Source organism: Mercenaria mercenaria, chromosome 12 (assembly GCF_021730395.1).
Source record: "Mercenaria mercenaria strain notata chromosome 12, MADL_Memer_1, whole genome shotgun sequence".
NCBI lineage: Eukaryota > Metazoa > Mollusca > Bivalvia > Venerida > Veneridae > Mercenaria > Mercenaria mercenaria.
The window spans coordinates 56,517,031-56,536,704 of record NC_069372.1 but is presented as its reverse complement, the minus strand read 5'-3'; the positions used below and the strand labels follow the sequence as shown (position 1 = coordinate 56,536,704).

General features: G+C 34.1%; 1 protein-coding gene across 2 annotated transcripts in view; it reads left to right on the top strand.

The window, feature by feature from the left end:
- The window catches only part of LOC123534075 (solute carrier family 13 member 2-like), a 36,126-nt gene extending 17,091 nt beyond the window's left edge, over window positions 1–19,035 (top strand). The window contains exons 5-15 of one of the 2 annotated variants that reach the window (XM_045316132.2): window positions 1,737–1,870; window positions 2,909–3,026; window positions 5,081–5,242; window positions 10,986–11,123; window positions 11,683–11,766; window positions 12,224–12,334; window positions 12,928–13,022; window positions 15,423–15,532; window positions 17,288–17,449; window positions 18,218–18,355; window positions 18,754–19,035. In XM_045316132.2, the coding sequence (XP_045172067.2) occupies window positions 1,737–1,870; window positions 2,909–3,026; window positions 5,081–5,242; window positions 10,986–11,123; window positions 11,683–11,766; window positions 12,224–12,334; window positions 12,928–13,022; window positions 15,423–15,532; window positions 17,288–17,449; window positions 18,218–18,355; window positions 18,754–18,891 (1,390 nt within the window). In that variant the 3' untranslated portion in view covers window positions 18,892–19,035. Of the gene's footprint in view, window positions 1–1,736; window positions 1,871–2,908; window positions 3,027–4,782; window positions 4,990–5,080; window positions 5,243–10,985; window positions 11,124–11,682; window positions 11,767–12,223; window positions 12,335–12,927; window positions 13,023–15,422; window positions 15,533–17,287; window positions 17,450–18,217; window positions 18,356–18,753 lie in introns of both variants that reach the window. The other variant, XM_045316131.2, reaches the window with a different exon arrangement.
- The last annotated feature ends 639 nt before the right edge of the window (window positions 19,036–19,674 follow it).

Sequence of the window (19,674 nt, the reverse complement as noted above, 5' to 3'; positions counted from 1 at the left end):
AAATTCAACAAAATGTCCAGGAGAAGTACCCTTTTAACTGGGTTATCAATCGTCATATGTTTGTGCATTTGAATAAAGTATACCCGAGCGAAGATGATTAAACATTTCAAGCGTATTGATTTGCATAGCTCATGCATGAATTCATGTTAGTTATGCTGAATAATGACTGTTGAATCACTTATTTTCAAGGTTTTGCCTTTTCATTTGATCATTCAAATTACTCATATATTAAATGACAGAAATTCGGAATACAAGTGTGCGATTAGAACGTTCGTTAAATAATGTACTATTTCAAAAATTGGCTGTATGCCCTAATAATGCATACACTTTCTCTTTGAAAGCTTTAACCTTTCTTCTGCAATTAAAGAATAGACTGAGGTTTTCCACTTAAAGTATCTTCAAATATGAACAAATATATAGCCATTTTGAGGAACAAAGTGCGTGTTTGGTTTGGTAAATACCTGTCATACATTATAAAATATCAATCAAATCCTCCCTTGTCTTACAAACGATTTTACGACTTAATGATAAGTTAACCTTTAGCATGCTAGATAAATTGTCGTCTGCTGGAAATGTCGTCTGCTAAAATTGTAAAGTTCATTCAGTTTGCTCCAAAATTGGAAGAAATATTGTCAGAGTAGCAAACAGCTTGGAACCTGATCAAATCGGCGTTTGATCTGGTTCCAAGCTGTTTGCAAAGGCTGTTAAATTCGCCTGCAGCAGGCTAAGGGTTAATAAATATTTTACAACAGGTGTGAGCTAAAGATACTCGATCACAGTTAGTCTGAACATTTGAATATATATATTTACACAGCATTTTGATATTGTATTGACAAATACTGTAAAACATTCAATTTTTGGGCTCGAAATTTTGATGTTTGGGTCCAAACAACTTCTTTCGTTGGAATATGAATTTTCGTCGATTTCAATTTCTGACGATAAATTGAATCGGAACTTTGCTTGTTTGTTATTCCCCTCGAATATTAATGATTTCGCAGTAATAAAAGAAGTATAAAGCAGTTAAAAACATGTTGAATAATTATTTTATTTATCATTTCAAAACCGTCTCAGACAGAAAATACAGCCCGCCAATAACGTTTATCAAAGGCTAATGAAGAAAATACAAGTTTTACATTCAGTTTTTACTATATAAAGTCGATGCCAGAAAGAATGAACGGTGTTGCACATTTCATTACCTTTTGAGGATCAGATTTAGTTAAAATGAATCTGATTTTACTTTATTTCGTTGCGTTCTATGCTGCCAAAGGACTCTCTTAATATTTTTCTTTTAGCTACATGTACCACAACAGCGGCCTTTAAGTGTTGTGTTGCGGCTCGTACTTAAACTCAGTGCTCTCCTCATAGAATCATGGACTTTATTCATTCTACTATAACAGAATTCTGTTTAAGCCGGTGCTAGAGGGCGATGCAAATATCATTACCTGTAGTTAACAGCCTCAGTAAAACCGAGTCCCTTTTATTTTGCTTGATTGCATTCTGTGCCTATAAATAATAAAGGTAGTCTTCCGCAACTTTGAAATTTGCTTCTGGTTAACTAACTGTGACCAAAAACAGCAACTCTTTCCCTCACCCCCTCTGACACATCCCTTTGATTCAGTCAGTCTTCCACTTATCCGAATTACCCGCAATTATTACAGATCTAGTGAAAAAGTATATATTGAGAAGAAGAAGTTTGATGTTATCTAAAAATGAGAAAATGTCATGTTTTGTTTCAGTTTAATGGCTGGACTTATGGTAACCACGTGGTTCCTGTCCATGTGGATAAGTAACACAGCAGCGACATCTATGATGATTCCAATTATTACTGCAGTTATAAAAACTGTAAGCGAAGTACGAGCCACTACTTTGTGTACGTATTTTTGCTTCATAATCTGTTGAATGCTTAGGCTAACTTTGAATATACCCATTCTCTATTTCGCCAATTTTAAGTAAATGTAGACGAAATTGAATTGCATTGATCTGCCTTGATATTTCTTGATACTTAGTTTTTGTTACAATTATATATGTTCTTTTGAAACTATTCGATTCTTTATTTCCTCGCATTTTTGTAGCATTTTAGTATCATTGTACCTGGACTCTTTTTTTTTTTGTTACAATCATATCTTTAAATATATACTAAATTTCAAAAATCAGCCATTTCTTATTGTAAAAAGCCTAAAATGTAGTTCTACCTTTACACCAAACAATCTTTTTTCCTGCATTTTTACGAAGTCATAGACATTTTTAAAAGATTAGATTGTATACATTTTATCATATACATTCGATGTGTTTTATTTTAGCATTTATATAAAGCGAATAATACAGCTTTGATTACTAAAAATAAACTTGTGGGCTAAAATAACCATTACTGAAGCCATGCGTGTAATATTATACGGTACAGAGAACAGACATGCAAGAGAGACTGTCATTTACAGAAAGATAGCGTTGATAAAGTCATTAGCTACAGATTTAGTGGTACAACAACATAAAAATCGCAATAGTGTTGCAACGCAGTCGGCAAATGCTGAGTTGGAAAATCCGATTTCATGATTAAGATAATTAAGTAGCTCCAATGGTGTTGATAAACCGTAAACATCATACCATTGTACGGCCACCTTTCTAAAAACAGCTGTATTTCATAATATGTTTTGGGGTTTTTTTTCAATGAAAAATAGAATTGGTTGAAAAAATCATATAATTTCGCAAGTGTTCCAGAAAATAAAATGTATCTTATTTTGTTAAATACGACTTTTTCTACAGCATTGCCATGACGAACTCCATTAGTTTTCTGAAAGCCTTGATTTACTTTGTTATCATTACGAGAAGTTTTCACTTTCACAGCGAGTAATCTAACTTTCCTGGTATACAATACTAATACTGAGTCTGGTGTAATCATATATAATTGCAGACTCTGCAGATAATGAGGGATATGAAATGGAAAGTGTTTCTGATGTTCCAAACGGAACAGCAAAAGACAAAGTTGACGGTAATCCACAAGTAGACTCAATGCCAACCAATTCTGAAAGGTAAGGTTATATAGGCTTTATACGGTCAAAAGGGCTTCTTGCAATAAAGCTAAAACATGTGTTCCTTTCCAGTTCCATGTATTGTTTTACCCTTGTGGCGGAGAATTCCTGACGACACAACGTTCCGTTGGCTACGAATGTTTTAATACGTCGTGCCGTCGTATGTGCTGCATGCATTTTACCGGACGTTGTCCATGAGAAGATAGCAATGTAATGCAACATCAGAACGTTTGATAATCCAAAAGCCACCAGTCTTTGCATATTGTGGCTTTTCAAAGCTCTCTAACTTAAAAAGTATGCTACATTAGATCAGTTAAAACAATGTAGAAGAAAACGGAAACAAAACAGAAAACAAAAGTACATGTGTAAATCGCTTTTCAGTAGTGTCCATGCTGGTACGAAACCTAGTCGTGTTTAAGGTTATCAAGGACGCTCTTGCCCTAGAAAAGTCTATTCCATACTCAAAGATAAGCTAATTAATCGCAATATATTTGGATATATTTTAAAATATTAACAGTTTTTTTTTCTTACATTTTTACATAATAATTTTTTCGTGGGATTAGAGCCATTACGTCGTAATGACATATAGATACAGAAGGTATATACCACCTTCTTACACTAGCCCCTACATAATTTTATAGTTTTAGATTTTATTATGCGTAATTACTTATTTATTGCATTTCTGTTACACCTATTAAACTGATATTCTGGCAGTTTAAGTTTAAGGGCTTTGTACTATTCTATTTAATTAACATTTCACTGACAGACTTGAATTAGATGCTTCTATGTATTGCATAGACACACGAGTAAGATGCTTTTAGGTTTGTAACTTTTAAAGAAATTTATTATTATAGCTGTCTTTTAAACTTTATTTTGTTTTAAATAAAGTATTTGTAGTATATATGTCAAATCTTATTTTTAAATCTCATGTAGCATTTTAGTGCAACAAAGTATATGTTACAAGAAATTAACACCAACTATATATTTAAACTCGACTATATTCGTTTCTTTAACTGCAGTCAGTGGTAAAATTATATCGGTGCACCACATTTCCCATCCTTTATACAATGCGACTTTTCAAAAGGATTGTTCACTTGAAACGATCTTTGTTTGCACCATCTACAACGTTTTGTATCTTCACTTCATAAAACTTCTTTCAAAAGAAGGTATTGCAATAAGCTAGACATTTAAACTAATGTCAACAAAAAAAACTATTAAAGTCAGGTGAAGTTAACAATAAAATGTTAATTATGCAAAACTGTACAAACTCTTAACACAGTCTTATGGCATGCAGTACTTTGTGAAAGAAAGCTTGATATAAATATGTAAACGGCATTTACTGGCGCTTCGGACATTTGTTGCTGTTAACTAAATAAACCAATCCTTTAACCATACATTTTAAAAGATAAAGTTAGAGATCAAGGTTGAGCATACGTAAAATATACGGAATGCTATTGGTCGTTTTCAGAAAAACAGGGCACCGTATGTTTGGTGTGAGGAGTCATATTGATTATACCCTAACTTACTGTGCTTAACTCGTCCTATAGAAAATGGCAACGTAGATAATATTTATTGCATGTTCCCAGAGTTTATTACATAGATTTCCCTCTTAGACTTCAGTACATTTTTAATAATTATTTAAATCAAATTAGCTTGTAGATTTTGTATGTATAAAATATAGAAAATATATTGAAAATATATAGAAAATCTATTAAAATCCTTTAGAAATAATATATGATATAAAATTTAATTGTAGTGATAAGAAATCATATAAAGTAAATGCCGATAAAGACAACGTGGAAGTAGAGGTTGAAGTTGGTACAAAAACAACAGTGATGGATGATGAAATGAAACGATACGCCAAAGCCTTTGCTCTAAGTGTAGCATACGGTGCCAACGTGGGAGGGATTGCCACACTAACTGGAACACCGCCAAACCTTGTACTAAAGGAAAACGCCGATGAGTGAGTTATCAGTAGAAACATTTTTTTCCATTTATATATGTGTATGTATTACATGTTACGTCATTTATGTCAAAATCTATTTTAATCATAGCAGAGAAAGGCGCACATGGCGGGATGAATTTGAAGAATCACCGGAATTGCAGCGCTATGGTAAAGCCCTTGCTCTTAGTGTAGCTTATGGTGCAAATATTGGGGGAGTTGCAACCGTTACTGGCTCACCTCCAAACCTGGTTTTAAAAGAATATGCGGATCTGTAAGTTAATCTTAAACTCTAAAGTAAGATTAAACATAAACTAAATTAAGCGTAATAAATAATGACAGTACATGAAAGCAAACCAATAATATTTTAAAGAAAAGCAATAACAAAGTCTTGTATACTTCGAAATATGTACTCATTCTCAAAATTACTTTTGAATAATTAAAAACAAACTTTTGATAATACAAGCCTGACAATAATTGAATTGCCTTGGATTTTAATTATACTGTCATTTTCTGTTCTTCAAATTTCTTGGCAGGTAAGTTTTTACAAGTGATCCCCCACACTACCACCATCCTCCCCTTCCCCCATCTCTTTCCTTCCAACACTACATTTTAGTAAATTCAGTTTGGAAAGAGTTAGATTTTAGCTCACTTGTCACGTAGTGACAAGGTAAGCTTTTGTGATCGCCCTTCGTCCGTCGTCCGCCAACAATTGTTTTAAACACGATAGAGACCACATTTTGCATTCAATTTTAATCAAACTTGCACACAACTTGTATTGGCATAATATCTCGGTTCCTTTCATAAACTGGCCAGATCCTGTCACGGGTTTTAGAGTTATGGCCCCTTAAAGGGCCAAAATTTGCTATTTTGGCTTGTAAACACAATAGAGACCACATTTTGCAATCAACTTTAAGCAAACTTGCACACAAATTGTATTGGCATAATATCACTGTTCTTTTCGAAAACTGGCTAGGTCCCGTCATGGGTTCTAGAGTTATTGCCCCTTAAAGGGCCAAAATTTGCTGTTTTTGGCTTGTGAACACGATAGAGGCCATATTTTGCAATTGAATTTAATTAAACTTGCACAACACAACTTGTATTGATATAATAGCTCGGTTCTTTTCGAAAACAGACCAGGCCCCGTGTTCACAAAGCATTTTTCGGTCTCAGCTGAGTTTGAGCTTGAAATTTTAATATCAATTTTACTAAAACTTCAAGACTTAATTCCAACTGAAACTGACCATCAATACTGAAAAGTCATTTAAAAATAGTTATGAACTTAAAATTTAGTTTTAAACATGCTATTTAGATATAAATGACGAATAGAGTTTCATTATCAAACTCAGCTGAGACTGAAAATGTTTCGTGAACACGGAGCCATATCCCATCATGAGTTCTAGAGTTTTTTGGCTTATGAACGCGATAGAGACAACATTTTGCGATTGATTTTAATTAAACTTGCACACAACTTGTATTGGCATTATATCTTGGTTCCTTTCGAAAACTGACCAGATCCTAGCATAGGTTTCAGAGTTATGGCCCCTTAGAGGGCCAAATTTGCTATTTTGGCTTTTGCAGCCATATAGAGACTTCATTTATGGTTTGATTTGATGCAAACTTGCAAAATATCTTTAACAACAATAACCCTTGGATTCCATGGTGTATCTGTCAGATCCATTCATAGATTCCTGAGTTACCGCCCCTGACTGACCCATGAAAGAGCCAGAATTTGTTAATCTTTACCTTGTGAACACGAAAGAAGTGACATTTAATATTTGATTTTAACCAAACTTACACACAACTTAAGTTACAATAAGATCTCGGTTCCTTTCGAAAACCGGCTAGATTTCATCATGAGTTATAGAGTTATTGCCCCTGAAAGTGGCAAAATTTTCTATTTTGGCCCTTTTCAGCCAGATAGAGGTTTCATTTATGCTTTTATTTGATACAAACTTGCACAGAATGTTTATCTTGATGATCTCTAAGCCTGGATCGAAACTGAATCATGTTGGGTCAAAAACTAGGTCATTAAATTAAATCAAAGGAAAAGCTTGTTCACAACCTAGAGTCCAAATTTATGACCCTATCTTCATGAAACTAATAATCAGAATATATATCTTGATGATCTAGGCCAAGTTCAAAACTGGGTAATATGGGGTCAAAAACTAGGTCACTCGGTCAAATCAAAGGAAAAGCTTGTTAACACTCTTGAGGCCACATGTATAACCCTATCTTCATGAAATTTGGTCAGAATGTTTATCTTGATGATTCCTAGGCCAGGTTTAAAACAGGGTCATGTGGGGTAAAAAACTAGGTCCCTCGCTCAAATCAAAGGAAAAGCTTGTAAACACTCTATGGGCAATATTTATGACCATATCTTCATGAAAATTAGTAAGTTTTTCTCGATGATTCCCATGCCAAGTTCGAAGGTGGGTCATGTGGGGTCTAAAACTAGGTCACCACACAGATCAAAGGAAATGCTTGTTCACATTGTAGAGGCCACATCTATGACTGTATCTTCATGAAACTTGGTCAGAATGTTTATCTTGATGATACAAAGGCCAAATTTAAAACCAGTGAGCGATATAGCGTCATCATGACTCTCTTGTTTTTGTATTTAACCTTTACAAGAAATTGCTTAACGCATGAACTGCATTATGAATTTGTACAAACAAACAATTGCTCATAGTTATACAGCATACATCAAATTTTTTATTCGTTTGGTCGGAGTTAATAAAAAAAGGTGTAAAATCCAAGGTTCATGCCTAACTTTAATGGAAAAATTTATGCGCGTATTCCCTGTTAAAATATTGTTTACGAAAATTATTTTTTAACATTGTTTTCCTTTTTGAAGCATTCAAATTAGAAGTATTTAAATAATGTTTCCATTATTTAGAATAATTGACTTAACTAGGTTTTATATTATGGCTTGTTTTTATTGGTTTACTCGAAAAGAAAAATGATAAATATTAAAAGCGAATGAGACATAATATTAAGATTGCTGAAAAAATATGCGAAATGTAGCTCCTCTCCCTGGAAATAGGATATTGCATGTTTTCTCCCATCACCTTGCATGTATATACGTTTTGTACTTACAGAAATATCATTTACTTAATTCAATTTCCAGCATGTTAATCGTATTACTGGTACAGAAGCAATGTGTGAAATTGTGCACCGGAAATATATTTAAAAAAGCTATATCATATCATACCGTAAATATTTCAAATAAATTAAACTTGCCGTTATTCAGTAGATGATAAAAGTTATGCCGTCTGATAAAAATACTTTTTATTCAAATAAACTTTGAATATTTGCATTTAGGAAGACACACTGATACCAGACCAGATACAAAATGTCATTATAGATGCTATACCGTACCCCTACTACGGGAACCTTGATACCCAATGTGGGAATACACTAGCCCATTGAGACAAACATTGAAAAAATGTCAATAGCGCACGATGAAAGATAAATTATCAATTGTAAAATATGCATAATACTCACCTGCCGAACTACGCGTTTCATATGAGGAATGCGCGATTGACAGTGGCTAGTATATTTTCCCGTTAGCATCTATGGTTCTCGTAGTATATCTATCATGTTTATACATGTACACTGGCATTTTCTCTCTGGTCTGGAACAAGTAGGTGGGCAGTTTTACCTACAAAAACTGATCATAGAAGATTTAACCAATTTTCTGAATTCCTAAAGAATTTACGATTCTATAGTTTAAGAACTTACACTTTACTGGTTATTATCAATTTGAAAGCAAATCTTCCATAATATCGAATATGCAAGATGGCTCAACATCTGTGAATATGTAGGTACATTCTATTGTACAATATATGTGTACTAATCATGTACTTGCAATCGCAGCTTTACCATAGACCGAACGAAATTTAAAGTTGCTGAATAATATATCATTTAAGATTATATTTCGATTTCATGACGCAAATTTAGAGCCTCCATGTAAATCAGACTTGAAATATTATAAATGTTTTAATGTTAGTTTGTAAGAATCGAAAAAGTCTCTTTATCAAATTATTATTAGTAGTTCCTTCTTGATAAAAAACGTTTAGAACAGATAGATGTAAAAGGCCAAGGAACAGGTGTCAGTACAATGCAGGTAAGGAGAAACTTTTATTCTTGATGATATTGTATATTAGTAAGTTGACAGAGGACTTGGACGTGATATGGGCGCTCATTTAATGAAGGTTTGTAGCGAACAAGCACTACAGCGAGTTGACACTGATTCAGCTGATCAGGCTTTTACGTTGAAGGGTTTGCAGAAGAATTATGGATGATACTTAACTTTGGAAATTACCTCTAATAAGTTGCAACTTCTACTAGGTCTCATAGAATGTTGTTTTTTTAATATCTGGAAATTGCAGATTCTTTTTCTCTGAATGTCACTGAAATTTAAGGAATGTCATTCAAAACAATAATGAGGGGAAAACTTAGTATTTGAAGAAAATTATGACATTGACTGAGCACAATATTAACTGAAAAGAATTAATACACTTCTTTGCTAACATTGGCTTGCAGACTTGTTTTTTTTAATAGTTCGCTCAGTCTGCGGTAAAAGTTTCTGAAACTGATATACACACCTAAAAGAATTAAACTCATTTTCGGTACTCAAAACTGGATTTGTACAGCTATTGACAGTCGGAGCATCGTTTAAGGTTTTGTGTATTCTCAGAATAGGCCGTACACATGTAAATTTCCTTTTGTGTAAGAGAGAAACATCAAGTATAGAATGTTTTTATTGATATTTAAATATTATTTATAATTTATTTTCACGCTCTTTCTAGTTAAAGTCGTTTATATATGTATTGTAAGCGAAAATTACTTTTTGACTACCCAAGGACATGAAACTTTGTTGTACTGCCGTGTTTTAACTGTTCCATACTGTACATGTTTGTATGTTGAATATTTATTATTTATATTGTTAAATGTAATTATTTATTTGAATTATAAAGATTAATAATGACAGAGTACTGGTGTTGGTGTTTTTTATTCTTCAAATATTAGTAAGGCTGTCATAGAACCTGCCTATTAGATTTATACTAATAATATCTGTCATGTGTTTACGAATTGGATAGAAATATTCGTCCCGAGGGCACCTGCGCATTGGGCGGTAATGAGGCTTGCCGAATTACCGTCCATGCGCAGGTGGCCGAGGGACGGATATTTCCATCCGATTCGTAAACATATGACTGATATTTTTTCTTGCATATCGTATACATGTTAGCATTTTATTCTGGCAGACTTTTTTCTTGCATACCGTATTTTACAAAAGGTAGAAATAGTTTCTTTTTAGCACTCTTTCTTACAGTGGAGAATGAACACAAAGCGCGGGAAATTAACGTGCGTAAGCAGAAGTGACGTCATGATGTTTTGCGTTACTCATGATAACAAAGTTCCACTTTAGTTTTGTCGTTTGTAGTGTAACGTTATGTTTTTATGGTAAACTAACGTATTTTGAATCGAGAAATATACTATAAGGAACGGAGAGAAACTATCAAGGTACCTGCTTTTTTCGTATTTTACATAAACAATATATTATTAGTGTATGAACCAGTAGTTGTCATTAACAGCACGAGAGTCATCTGGCATAAGGGGTGCCAGATGGGTTTTGCCGGCATGGGTAAAATCACCGGAAACTCCAGTCCGGTACGCAAGAAAAAGTGCTGCATCTTACATAAATACCGAACTCCAAACGGAAAGAAATCAAAAGTCTACGTTGATAAAATTTATACTCCCTCATATGTCTTAGAAAGCGATTTCGTGTTTGATAATATATATCTTAAACAGTTATTTTCTCTCGAACAAAACCATTGTTTGTCGTTCAGATGCGTATCGTTATATCACTCGGGGTGCACCGTCTCGATATAATGCTTTCGTATCAGGAATCCAAAAAATGTTTGTTTTTTTTTTTCATTCAACGACAACATCGCTGTTTGAGATTTACGATTTCTTAAAAAATAGATAATATATTCGTCTTTTCTTCTCAGGCTGTACGAGAATTATGGCTACAAAGGAGCAGAATCAGAAATATCCTTTGCAAAATGGATGGGTTTTGCTTTTCCTTTATCGCTCATAACAGCAGTTATAGGATGGTTGTGGCTAGTTCTTTGCTTCATACGATGTGGGTATGTACCGAAAGAGTTTATAACATATTCAAAATGGTTGCGGCGGAAGTGATCAGCTGGAAAGGTAGTGAAATTGATTGAAAATATGTGTATCCCTACTAAACTTTCAAGAAAAGTATTTTATCTAACGGCAATGGACATATAAAAGCACATGGCAGTTTACGTGCTCTTGTTAGTTAACCTTTATCATGCTGGACACGATTAATTTTGTCTTTGCGACCAGTGCAAATCATGATCAGCCTGCACATGCGTGCAGTATGATCATGTACTGCACTGTTCGCCATTCAGTCAGTATATTTTTGGTAAGCACCGCTTTTAACAGTTAATGGTACTGTATAGAAAAGAAAGATGGACAAGTTCATCATAGAAATTTAGCGGGGTAAGGGTTAAGACGTAAATATTGCTCAACGCGTACATGGGTTTAAAGCCGAAATTGTATACGGATAACATGTAACTTGCCGATGTCATTGCGGGTTCATTGCTTTAAAATAAGTGATATACCATTTTCACAGAATTAGTGTTGAATTAAATATTCAAATTTAATCTCATGCCTATTTAGGTGCTGTAAAAAGATGGACCCTGCGCAGAAAAAGGCGGTCAACGCAACCATTAGACATCAATTTAAAAAGCTTGGTTTCTTGACGTGAGTATACCTCTGTCGGTCAATGAATTCTTTCTAATCTAAATAAAGCAAAGGAGCAAAAATTGTCCTTTCCTGAAAGTTTTCGAGTATATATTAGAAGAAAGCAAAATAGTGAAAGTTTAAACGTTTGGTTGTCCCAACCTTTATGTGAAGAGCATTATCATTTCTTCCAGATACACAAATATTAACAACGTTATGTTTGTTTTTTACTTCTGATGCCTTCAAAGTTTAGCTTAGTAAGTTTTCACAACTGTAACACAATTCCTATTCTTAATTCGAAGCCGGTACAGGAGGGACAGGCTCCCCATTCATCTCAGGTTGAAATTGTAGTTTTCCAGTCACTATCATTTTGATGTCAGTAAATGCCCCGTCATTCATTTGTTCTTAAACTTGTTGACTATTTAGTTCGCATTTCAGCTGAATTATCACTTTCAGACATTTCTGGTCATTTTTTCAGTCTAGCAGAATTCCAGGTTTTGATCGTTTTCATCATTCTTGTAATTCTGTGGTTGTTCCGTAAACCTCCAAACATTGACGGTTGGGGAAGTATCAGCGCTTTTAAACCCGGGTAACGTAGTATTTTCTTATTTCATATAAACAAACATTTGATCCTGAATCACAACTATAACCTGTAACTTTGTCAGATGATGTTCACAAGAGAAAAACAGTTCGAGCTTACATGTGAAACAAATACATCTTCTTTTATTTCATATCGTTTCAGTACTGGTTATACAACGGACAGAAAAAAGATAATTTCTTGAGATGTTTATATTCTTTTACATTTTAATACTGTGGAGCGCATAGCTTTATGTTTGTTGTTATTTATGAACATCTATGTCTTTATTCTTGTTTATATTTGAAAGAATTTCCGATTATTGTTTCGCGTTAAAGTGTAGTTTGGTAACAGTGAAATTATAAAAAATGTTTGAAACAGTGAAAGTTTCAAATAGTATTTGCCGTTATAGTTTACTAAACCATTGAAATAAAGTATAAAATAAAAATATCTTGAAAATATTGTGTCAAGGATTTTGGTAAACGGTACTTGCAATGAAAATAAGTGTCAGTTTTGCGGGTGTAATTTGTTTATCATTATCAATAACAATTAGCAATGGACCTGTTGTTCTTATTGTGAAATCATTATGAATATGTCTCTACTTGTAGGTATGTTTCGGACTCGACTCCATGTATTCTACTGAGTGTTGTATTGTTCCTGCTACCTAGAGAAGTTCCAAAAATTTTCTGTTTGTTAAAAGAAGGTACTTTCACCAATATGTTCTTTCATCTGTAATAATTTCTAATGTGTCTTTGTAATGAAAACCAGTTTTTTGTTTGACAATAAATGTTTGGTAAATATACTATCACGGAAGAAGCTGCGACAACTGGTGTTAAATTGCAATATTCAATATTTCACAGTGATAAAAATTTACAAGTTTCTGTTATATACATTTAGTACACTTATAAACGCACAACAGTTTTTTTCTTAGGATAAAATAAAGTAACTTATAACAAATTTTGCATATTAAATATTTTTAATTCATGAAAATCGTCAGGACATGTCATATCAAAACCGTACGCATTAGAAAAAAAAGCATGTAAATACACGAGCATGTTGAACTTAGCATTTTTACGAGAATACACTTTCAAACAACAAAACCAAATGACATAAATCTTAAAGAGAACATAGAATTTTGAGAAAATATATCAAACTTCACATTATTAAACCAGTGTTAGCTTTTATGCCTTTCCCGATCAACAGTGAAACTATTAATTTTCCACAAATTTGTTTAAAGTAAAGTTATTTTATTTAATTCGATAAAAATAACAATTTCTCACTTTAAAACGCGTCTTTTGCGGGAAGTGTTGATGACAACTGATTTGTTTTGACGTTGTCTTGAACACAATTGTAAAACTGGACTTAACTATGTGATTTTTACTGACCAAAGATGCAAATTTTCCCGTTTGATATGTTTGAATGTTGGATTACACATAAATGCTATTTACGTTGGCATGAAGTAAAATTTTAAACCCGCGTTTGATGTGAGCATTTTTTTTCAAAAGAAAAATTCTAACTAATCTGATTACTTTGAAAGAAAACTTACGTATGATTAAGTCATGAACACCTGGTGTTCGTGTTGATAAATCTGATTAAGTAAAAGCGTGCGTATTTTATTAATATACAAATGTATGCCAAATCACAATAGCAGATTCTTAAAGCATTATTAATTCTTAAATTGAATATTTCAAAAATATACTAACTAAAGAGTGACTTTAATGTTTAAAGAAGCTGTTGCTATTATTTTTTTCTTTCTCTACAAAGGAGAACGTACACGTGAAATATATTTTTGGTTATACTAGTAAGAGATAACAGCATAATCCAAACACAATGCAAAACCAGCCTTTGTAACTTATAAATCATTGTTTGATAAACGATGATATCAACAACATATTTCTCCTGCAGCCAGCAGTCATGCTGCCCTTTTTGTCCTCCAACTTTATCGAAGACAAAGTGGTTATATAGAAATGTTCCGCTTTGTGCATGACCCACAACTCGTCTATCAAAAGATTTTGATATTATTTTAGCACAAATGACTCCCATAGTTACTGATTCGATTTGCTGTGAGCAAGACCCAGGTTCAAAACTCCAAATTCAAGGTTAAACCAGGCCAAAGGTTTTCAGGGTCTGTTTCTTGTCCGATCGATACCTCTGCCTTCCTTCAAAAGATTTTAATATTACTTGTAACAAATGTTCTCCATACCAAAACGAAGTGTCGCGCACAAGATTTGAATGTCAGTGTTAAATTTGGAGGTCAGTGATTTACAGAATCTATTTTATGTTCGGTCCATAACTCTGACACCCATCAAGGGATTTTGATATAACTATAACTTGGCGCAAATGCGAAATAATGTGTCGCGCGCAATACCCAGGCCTGAAGTGTTATGGTTAAGATCTTTGTATGGCAGCAGTTTACCATGTATTTTTCTTGTCTGTGCATAATGTTGTTACTGATACGTACCGTGTCGCCTAGGGCTAACTATAATATATGTACTTCATATCTAGTGTCTATTACACATCATTTCCAAAGACAGTGTACAGATCTGAATGTATGGCCACACGTATAGACGATATTTAAGCCTGTCCTTAGGTTTTGGACATCAGTAAATCAGTTATATTTGTATTAAAATGAATGGAAGACATTATTATATCAACAACATTAATGCAGACCATGCTTCAATCCCGCAGTTCCTTATAGGTTCCTCAGCTGTTTTGAAGTGTTGTTTTATTTGTCTCATTCGGTAGTGCAATGGCTAGAGTAGTCTCCCTTATTTTGCAAATGTATAGCCCGTGATGTTTTGCGGTTGCAGTGAGGTTGAACGATTCCGACAGTACTGCCCAAGACCAGAAAACCAGTCAAATACAGAAATGTGTTTCACATCAGTGAAAAATAAATATCGTTATAATACTTAAATGAAAATACGTTTAAAATATATATTTCTTGTTATTAAAGTATTGCACAGTAGTTCATCACAGAGTATACAATATATGATAAACGCTAAATTTCTGATAACATGATGAGGTGAAGATGAGAAATCAGTTATTCTAATAATTACAGGTTAATGTTTACTATGATATTTCAAAATTGATTATTGTTTTACAGGTCTCCCTTCTTATAAACCCATTCTGACATGGCAGGCAGTCAGTGCTAAACTTCCATGGGGTGTCATCATTCTTCTTGGTGGAGGATTTGCTATTGCAAAAGCGAGTAAAGTGAGTGGAAGATACAATATTATTAATTTTAGTTAAATATATTCACCTTTTGAAAAACGAATAGAGACAAAACTAGCGGAAGACACTGAAAACGATACGAAATAAGTTACAGTGCTGTTTTCATTCTTGATAGCCGACTAGTTGAAGACTACGCTTCGATTTCATGTGTTTAGGGGACCACAATTAGGCGGAATTCCTTTAGATATCACTCTGTATGTCTGACTGTATTCTGACACCTTCTTGTGCGGGTCATTGCTTAAAATAATTCAATGCATTTTTTTATATTTCATTTTGCCTCTTGACATTTCACACAGTGGCAGAGGACATTGAAAGGAAATGCAATACTCAGGATCCATAACTATTTATGTACAGAATTATCCTCTTTAATGCCCCCATGTTTATGCGGTTGGCATGTAGTGTTGCTGCTGTCCGTACGTCCGTTCGTACGTCTCGAAATCTTGTGTGTCCATATCCTCCCCCACACATTTAGCCTTATTTGCTTCAAACGTTCAGAGATGAACAAGCTTGATTTGCAGATAACCATAAAGGAGGGAACTTTTGCTTTGACTATTTTACCGCAGTTATGGCCCTTTGATAGTTTTGTTATATAGAATACAGAGAAAAAACTGTGTGTTCACCTCCTCAAACACTATTGAAAAGATATGCTTGAAAGTTTCACAGATAAAGGACCTTCATGTGAAGATAATCATTAATAATGGCCTTTTTCTGTGGCTATTTTCTTCACGAAATAGGCCATAGAGAAGGAATTTGGTGTGTGTAAGTCCTCATACACATTTTGAAGGAATGGATTCAGAGTTGTTGCTCAGGTGCACAACTTTATCTGAACACAATTTGCTTCAAACTTTTAGTCGAACATCCTTCATGTAAAGATGGTCTGTACTAAAAAGCTTTGCTGCTTAGAGGACAACGTAGTATGTGGGGGTATCCGTGTCCAGTGGACACAATTCTAGTTTCTATATTATTTTCTTGTATAGGCCGTTTTTGCCCAATCTATTTAACTGCAATTCGGTATTAGACAACAATAATACATTTGAAAATATTTAGATTAGGCGGAGTCCTCTGAGTACTGAAGTCCTCCAGTCCTGTTTGTGTTGCTTCAAGAATGATTGGGCGACGTTTTATTACCGTTTAACAAACACAAACACAATACCAATTACTGAATTGTTGTTATTAGAGTGTCGTAGATTTGCAAACATTTTAACGCATGGTCACCCCAAAATGTCGATGATTCCGTGTCGTTGTATCTTCCTTATTTCGTGCATTTTCGTGTTGTCCATGGTGTAAGACTTAAACATTTAATTGCTAATCATTTACTAGGATAACATATCCATTGAGTAAATCGGTATAAACATCTTCATTATTTGAAAAGAGTGTATCAATTACTTATCAAGAAAACATTTTCATTTTATCAACTAAACGATTATTGTCAGAACGAGTGCCGAGAATCAGACATGAAATAAATGCGTTTACATCAATCTGTACAACGAAACTAATAGTAATCGTTAACGACACTCCATTTTCTGCCATTTAGGTGTCGTATTTGCTCATACTACGGCCTCATTAGCCTATTAAGTCACGAACACAATGACACGATAAGCAAATGACTTACATGCGGTATTATCGGAGAGAAAAAACGTTCTATGAGAAAACAGACTCGATGATACATTTGTAATTGAGCACGAATCACAAATTAACCATATTTACTAAAGTAAACTGAGTTGTTTAATTTTGCAGGACTCCGGATTGTCTGCATGGGTTGGTAATGAACTGACAGCCTTCGACCACTTGGATGACTGGGTTCTTAATTTGATAGTTTGCCTGATAGTTGCTGGTGCAACTGAAGTAACAAGTAATACAGCAACAGCGACATTACTGATGCCAATACTGGCTGAACTGGTATGACTTTTTTCTATTATCAGAAGCATAATGCAAAGTTAATTAATTAAACCATGGCTAAAATGTTTTTAAATGACCGCCGCTAGTAAATACAAGCCGATAGCGGTACAGCCTCAGAAGCGGTACTGACTAAATTGGTATGGTTCATTTCGTGGTATAACCAGTCCATTTGTTGGTGATAATGAAGCAGTTAGAAATACGGAAACATCAGTCTTACATATGAGCCGTGCCATGGGAAAACCAACATATTGGGTTTGCGACCAGCATGGATCCAGACCAGCCTGCGCATCCGCGCAGTCTGGTCAGGATCCATGCTGTTCGCTACCGGTTTCTGTAACTGCAGTAGGCTTTAAAAGCGGACAGCATGGATCCTGATCAGACTGCGCGGATGCGCAGGCTGGTCTGGATCCATGCTGGTCGCAAACCCACTATGTTGGTTTTCTCATGACACGGCTCAATTATCTTAATGTCACTTTATTGATTAGACATGTTTCTTGCAGTTACTGAATGTCTGAGCAAATTAACGAGTGGATTTAGATAAAGTCGGAATGTAAATGCAGATTTGATTAATAAACAATAAACTTATGAACTAGGCTATATTTTATTTTCACATGCAAAACTAGATAATGTAATATTCAAATAGTTGATTTATGAAAGAAATAAACATGCTTTCGGACCTAGATATTAATCGATCAAAACGAACAAAGAAAAAAGAAGTGAATTATCTCGAATAAAAAAGTCACATGTTCACACCAACCTTTATTACAGGGTCTTGCCACACACATTCATCCACTCTACCTTATGATGTCGGCTACAGTTGCGTGTTCATTTGCTTTTATGTTACCTGTTGCTACACCGCCGAACGCCATTGTGTTCTCTACAGGATATCTCACAATACCGGATATGGTAAATTTAAGTTTATACCATTTTCTTTAAATAAATATGTTAGAATCACCTGCGCTCAACTTGGGGTGAAAAGTGTGTATTGTTTTCATTTACACAGTGTTTGATATAATAATCAGACCAAAGGTAAAAGTATTTCACGGTATTTACTTTGGTTATCCTGTTAAAAGCTTCAGTAGTTTTACTCTGTAATGGTGCTTTGAAATAAAGACATGCGAAAGGCTAGATTTTCAAAATAAAATTGTTGAGGTGTCTTCCTGTGAATGTGAACGTGAAAATGCAAACGTCGAGTAGACTTAAGCGGAAAAATGCTTTGAATTGAATTTAAAGAAAGAAACAAAAAAACAGATACATACAAAAATTATTTGCAAAATAAATGTTTAATATTATATTATTTGTAGGCTTTGGCTGGACTTCCTATGAACATCATAGCCGTTTTGTGTTTAACATTCGCAATCAACACTTGGGGTAAAGCCATGTATGACCTCGGCGAAATACCGGCTATTTTCATAAATAGTACTGGTACAACATCATTCTAAATTTAACACGTGAATATTCATGAGATTAAAATGTTCAGTTAAATTGTTCAAACACTGGATAGCAACTTCACTGATTAATTACTAATTATTACAATTTGGATGAAAAGTAAGTATTGACATCCTAAATAAAAGACGATTGCAGCAGAGGGAAGAAAACGACACTAACAAGAACCACTTCACACATATCTTCATAAATGACATCTCTTTTTGACATGAGTTGTACAAAGCACTGAATCATTGTAAATTCTTCATGTATATAGGTAATACTGAAATATGGTTTGTGGAAAGCTCCGAAACAACGGACAATGCTCATTTTATACATTTCTGAGTTTGAAGAAAATACTTGGTTGGGATAACGGTTCATATGTGAAGATTTTGGGCTTATTTTTGCTGTCAAAATTGTACAAATGGATGTAAAAACGTGAAACTGTGGTGTAGCAGTTACAACAATTTATTACATTTACCACAAAGACTAATTCATCAAGACAACTCACAGTTCATACGGAAAAAATAAGTTCATTGTAACCGGTACACCCGCTGGCCTTCGAAGGAGTGGGGGGGAAGTTTAAATTGAAAAATGTATATATATCATTTTGTAGTAGAGTTGTTCATCAAAAAAGAAAAAAAATGCGTGTACATGCACATGGATATTGCGTAAAACGTTTAGAAAAGAAAACTGTAATATTTGGTATCTAAAATGTGCCACCACTTATGCAGTTTCAACGTGGACTAAGTGGCGAAATAGCTCGCTAACTGTCATACATTGTCCTAAATATCTTAATG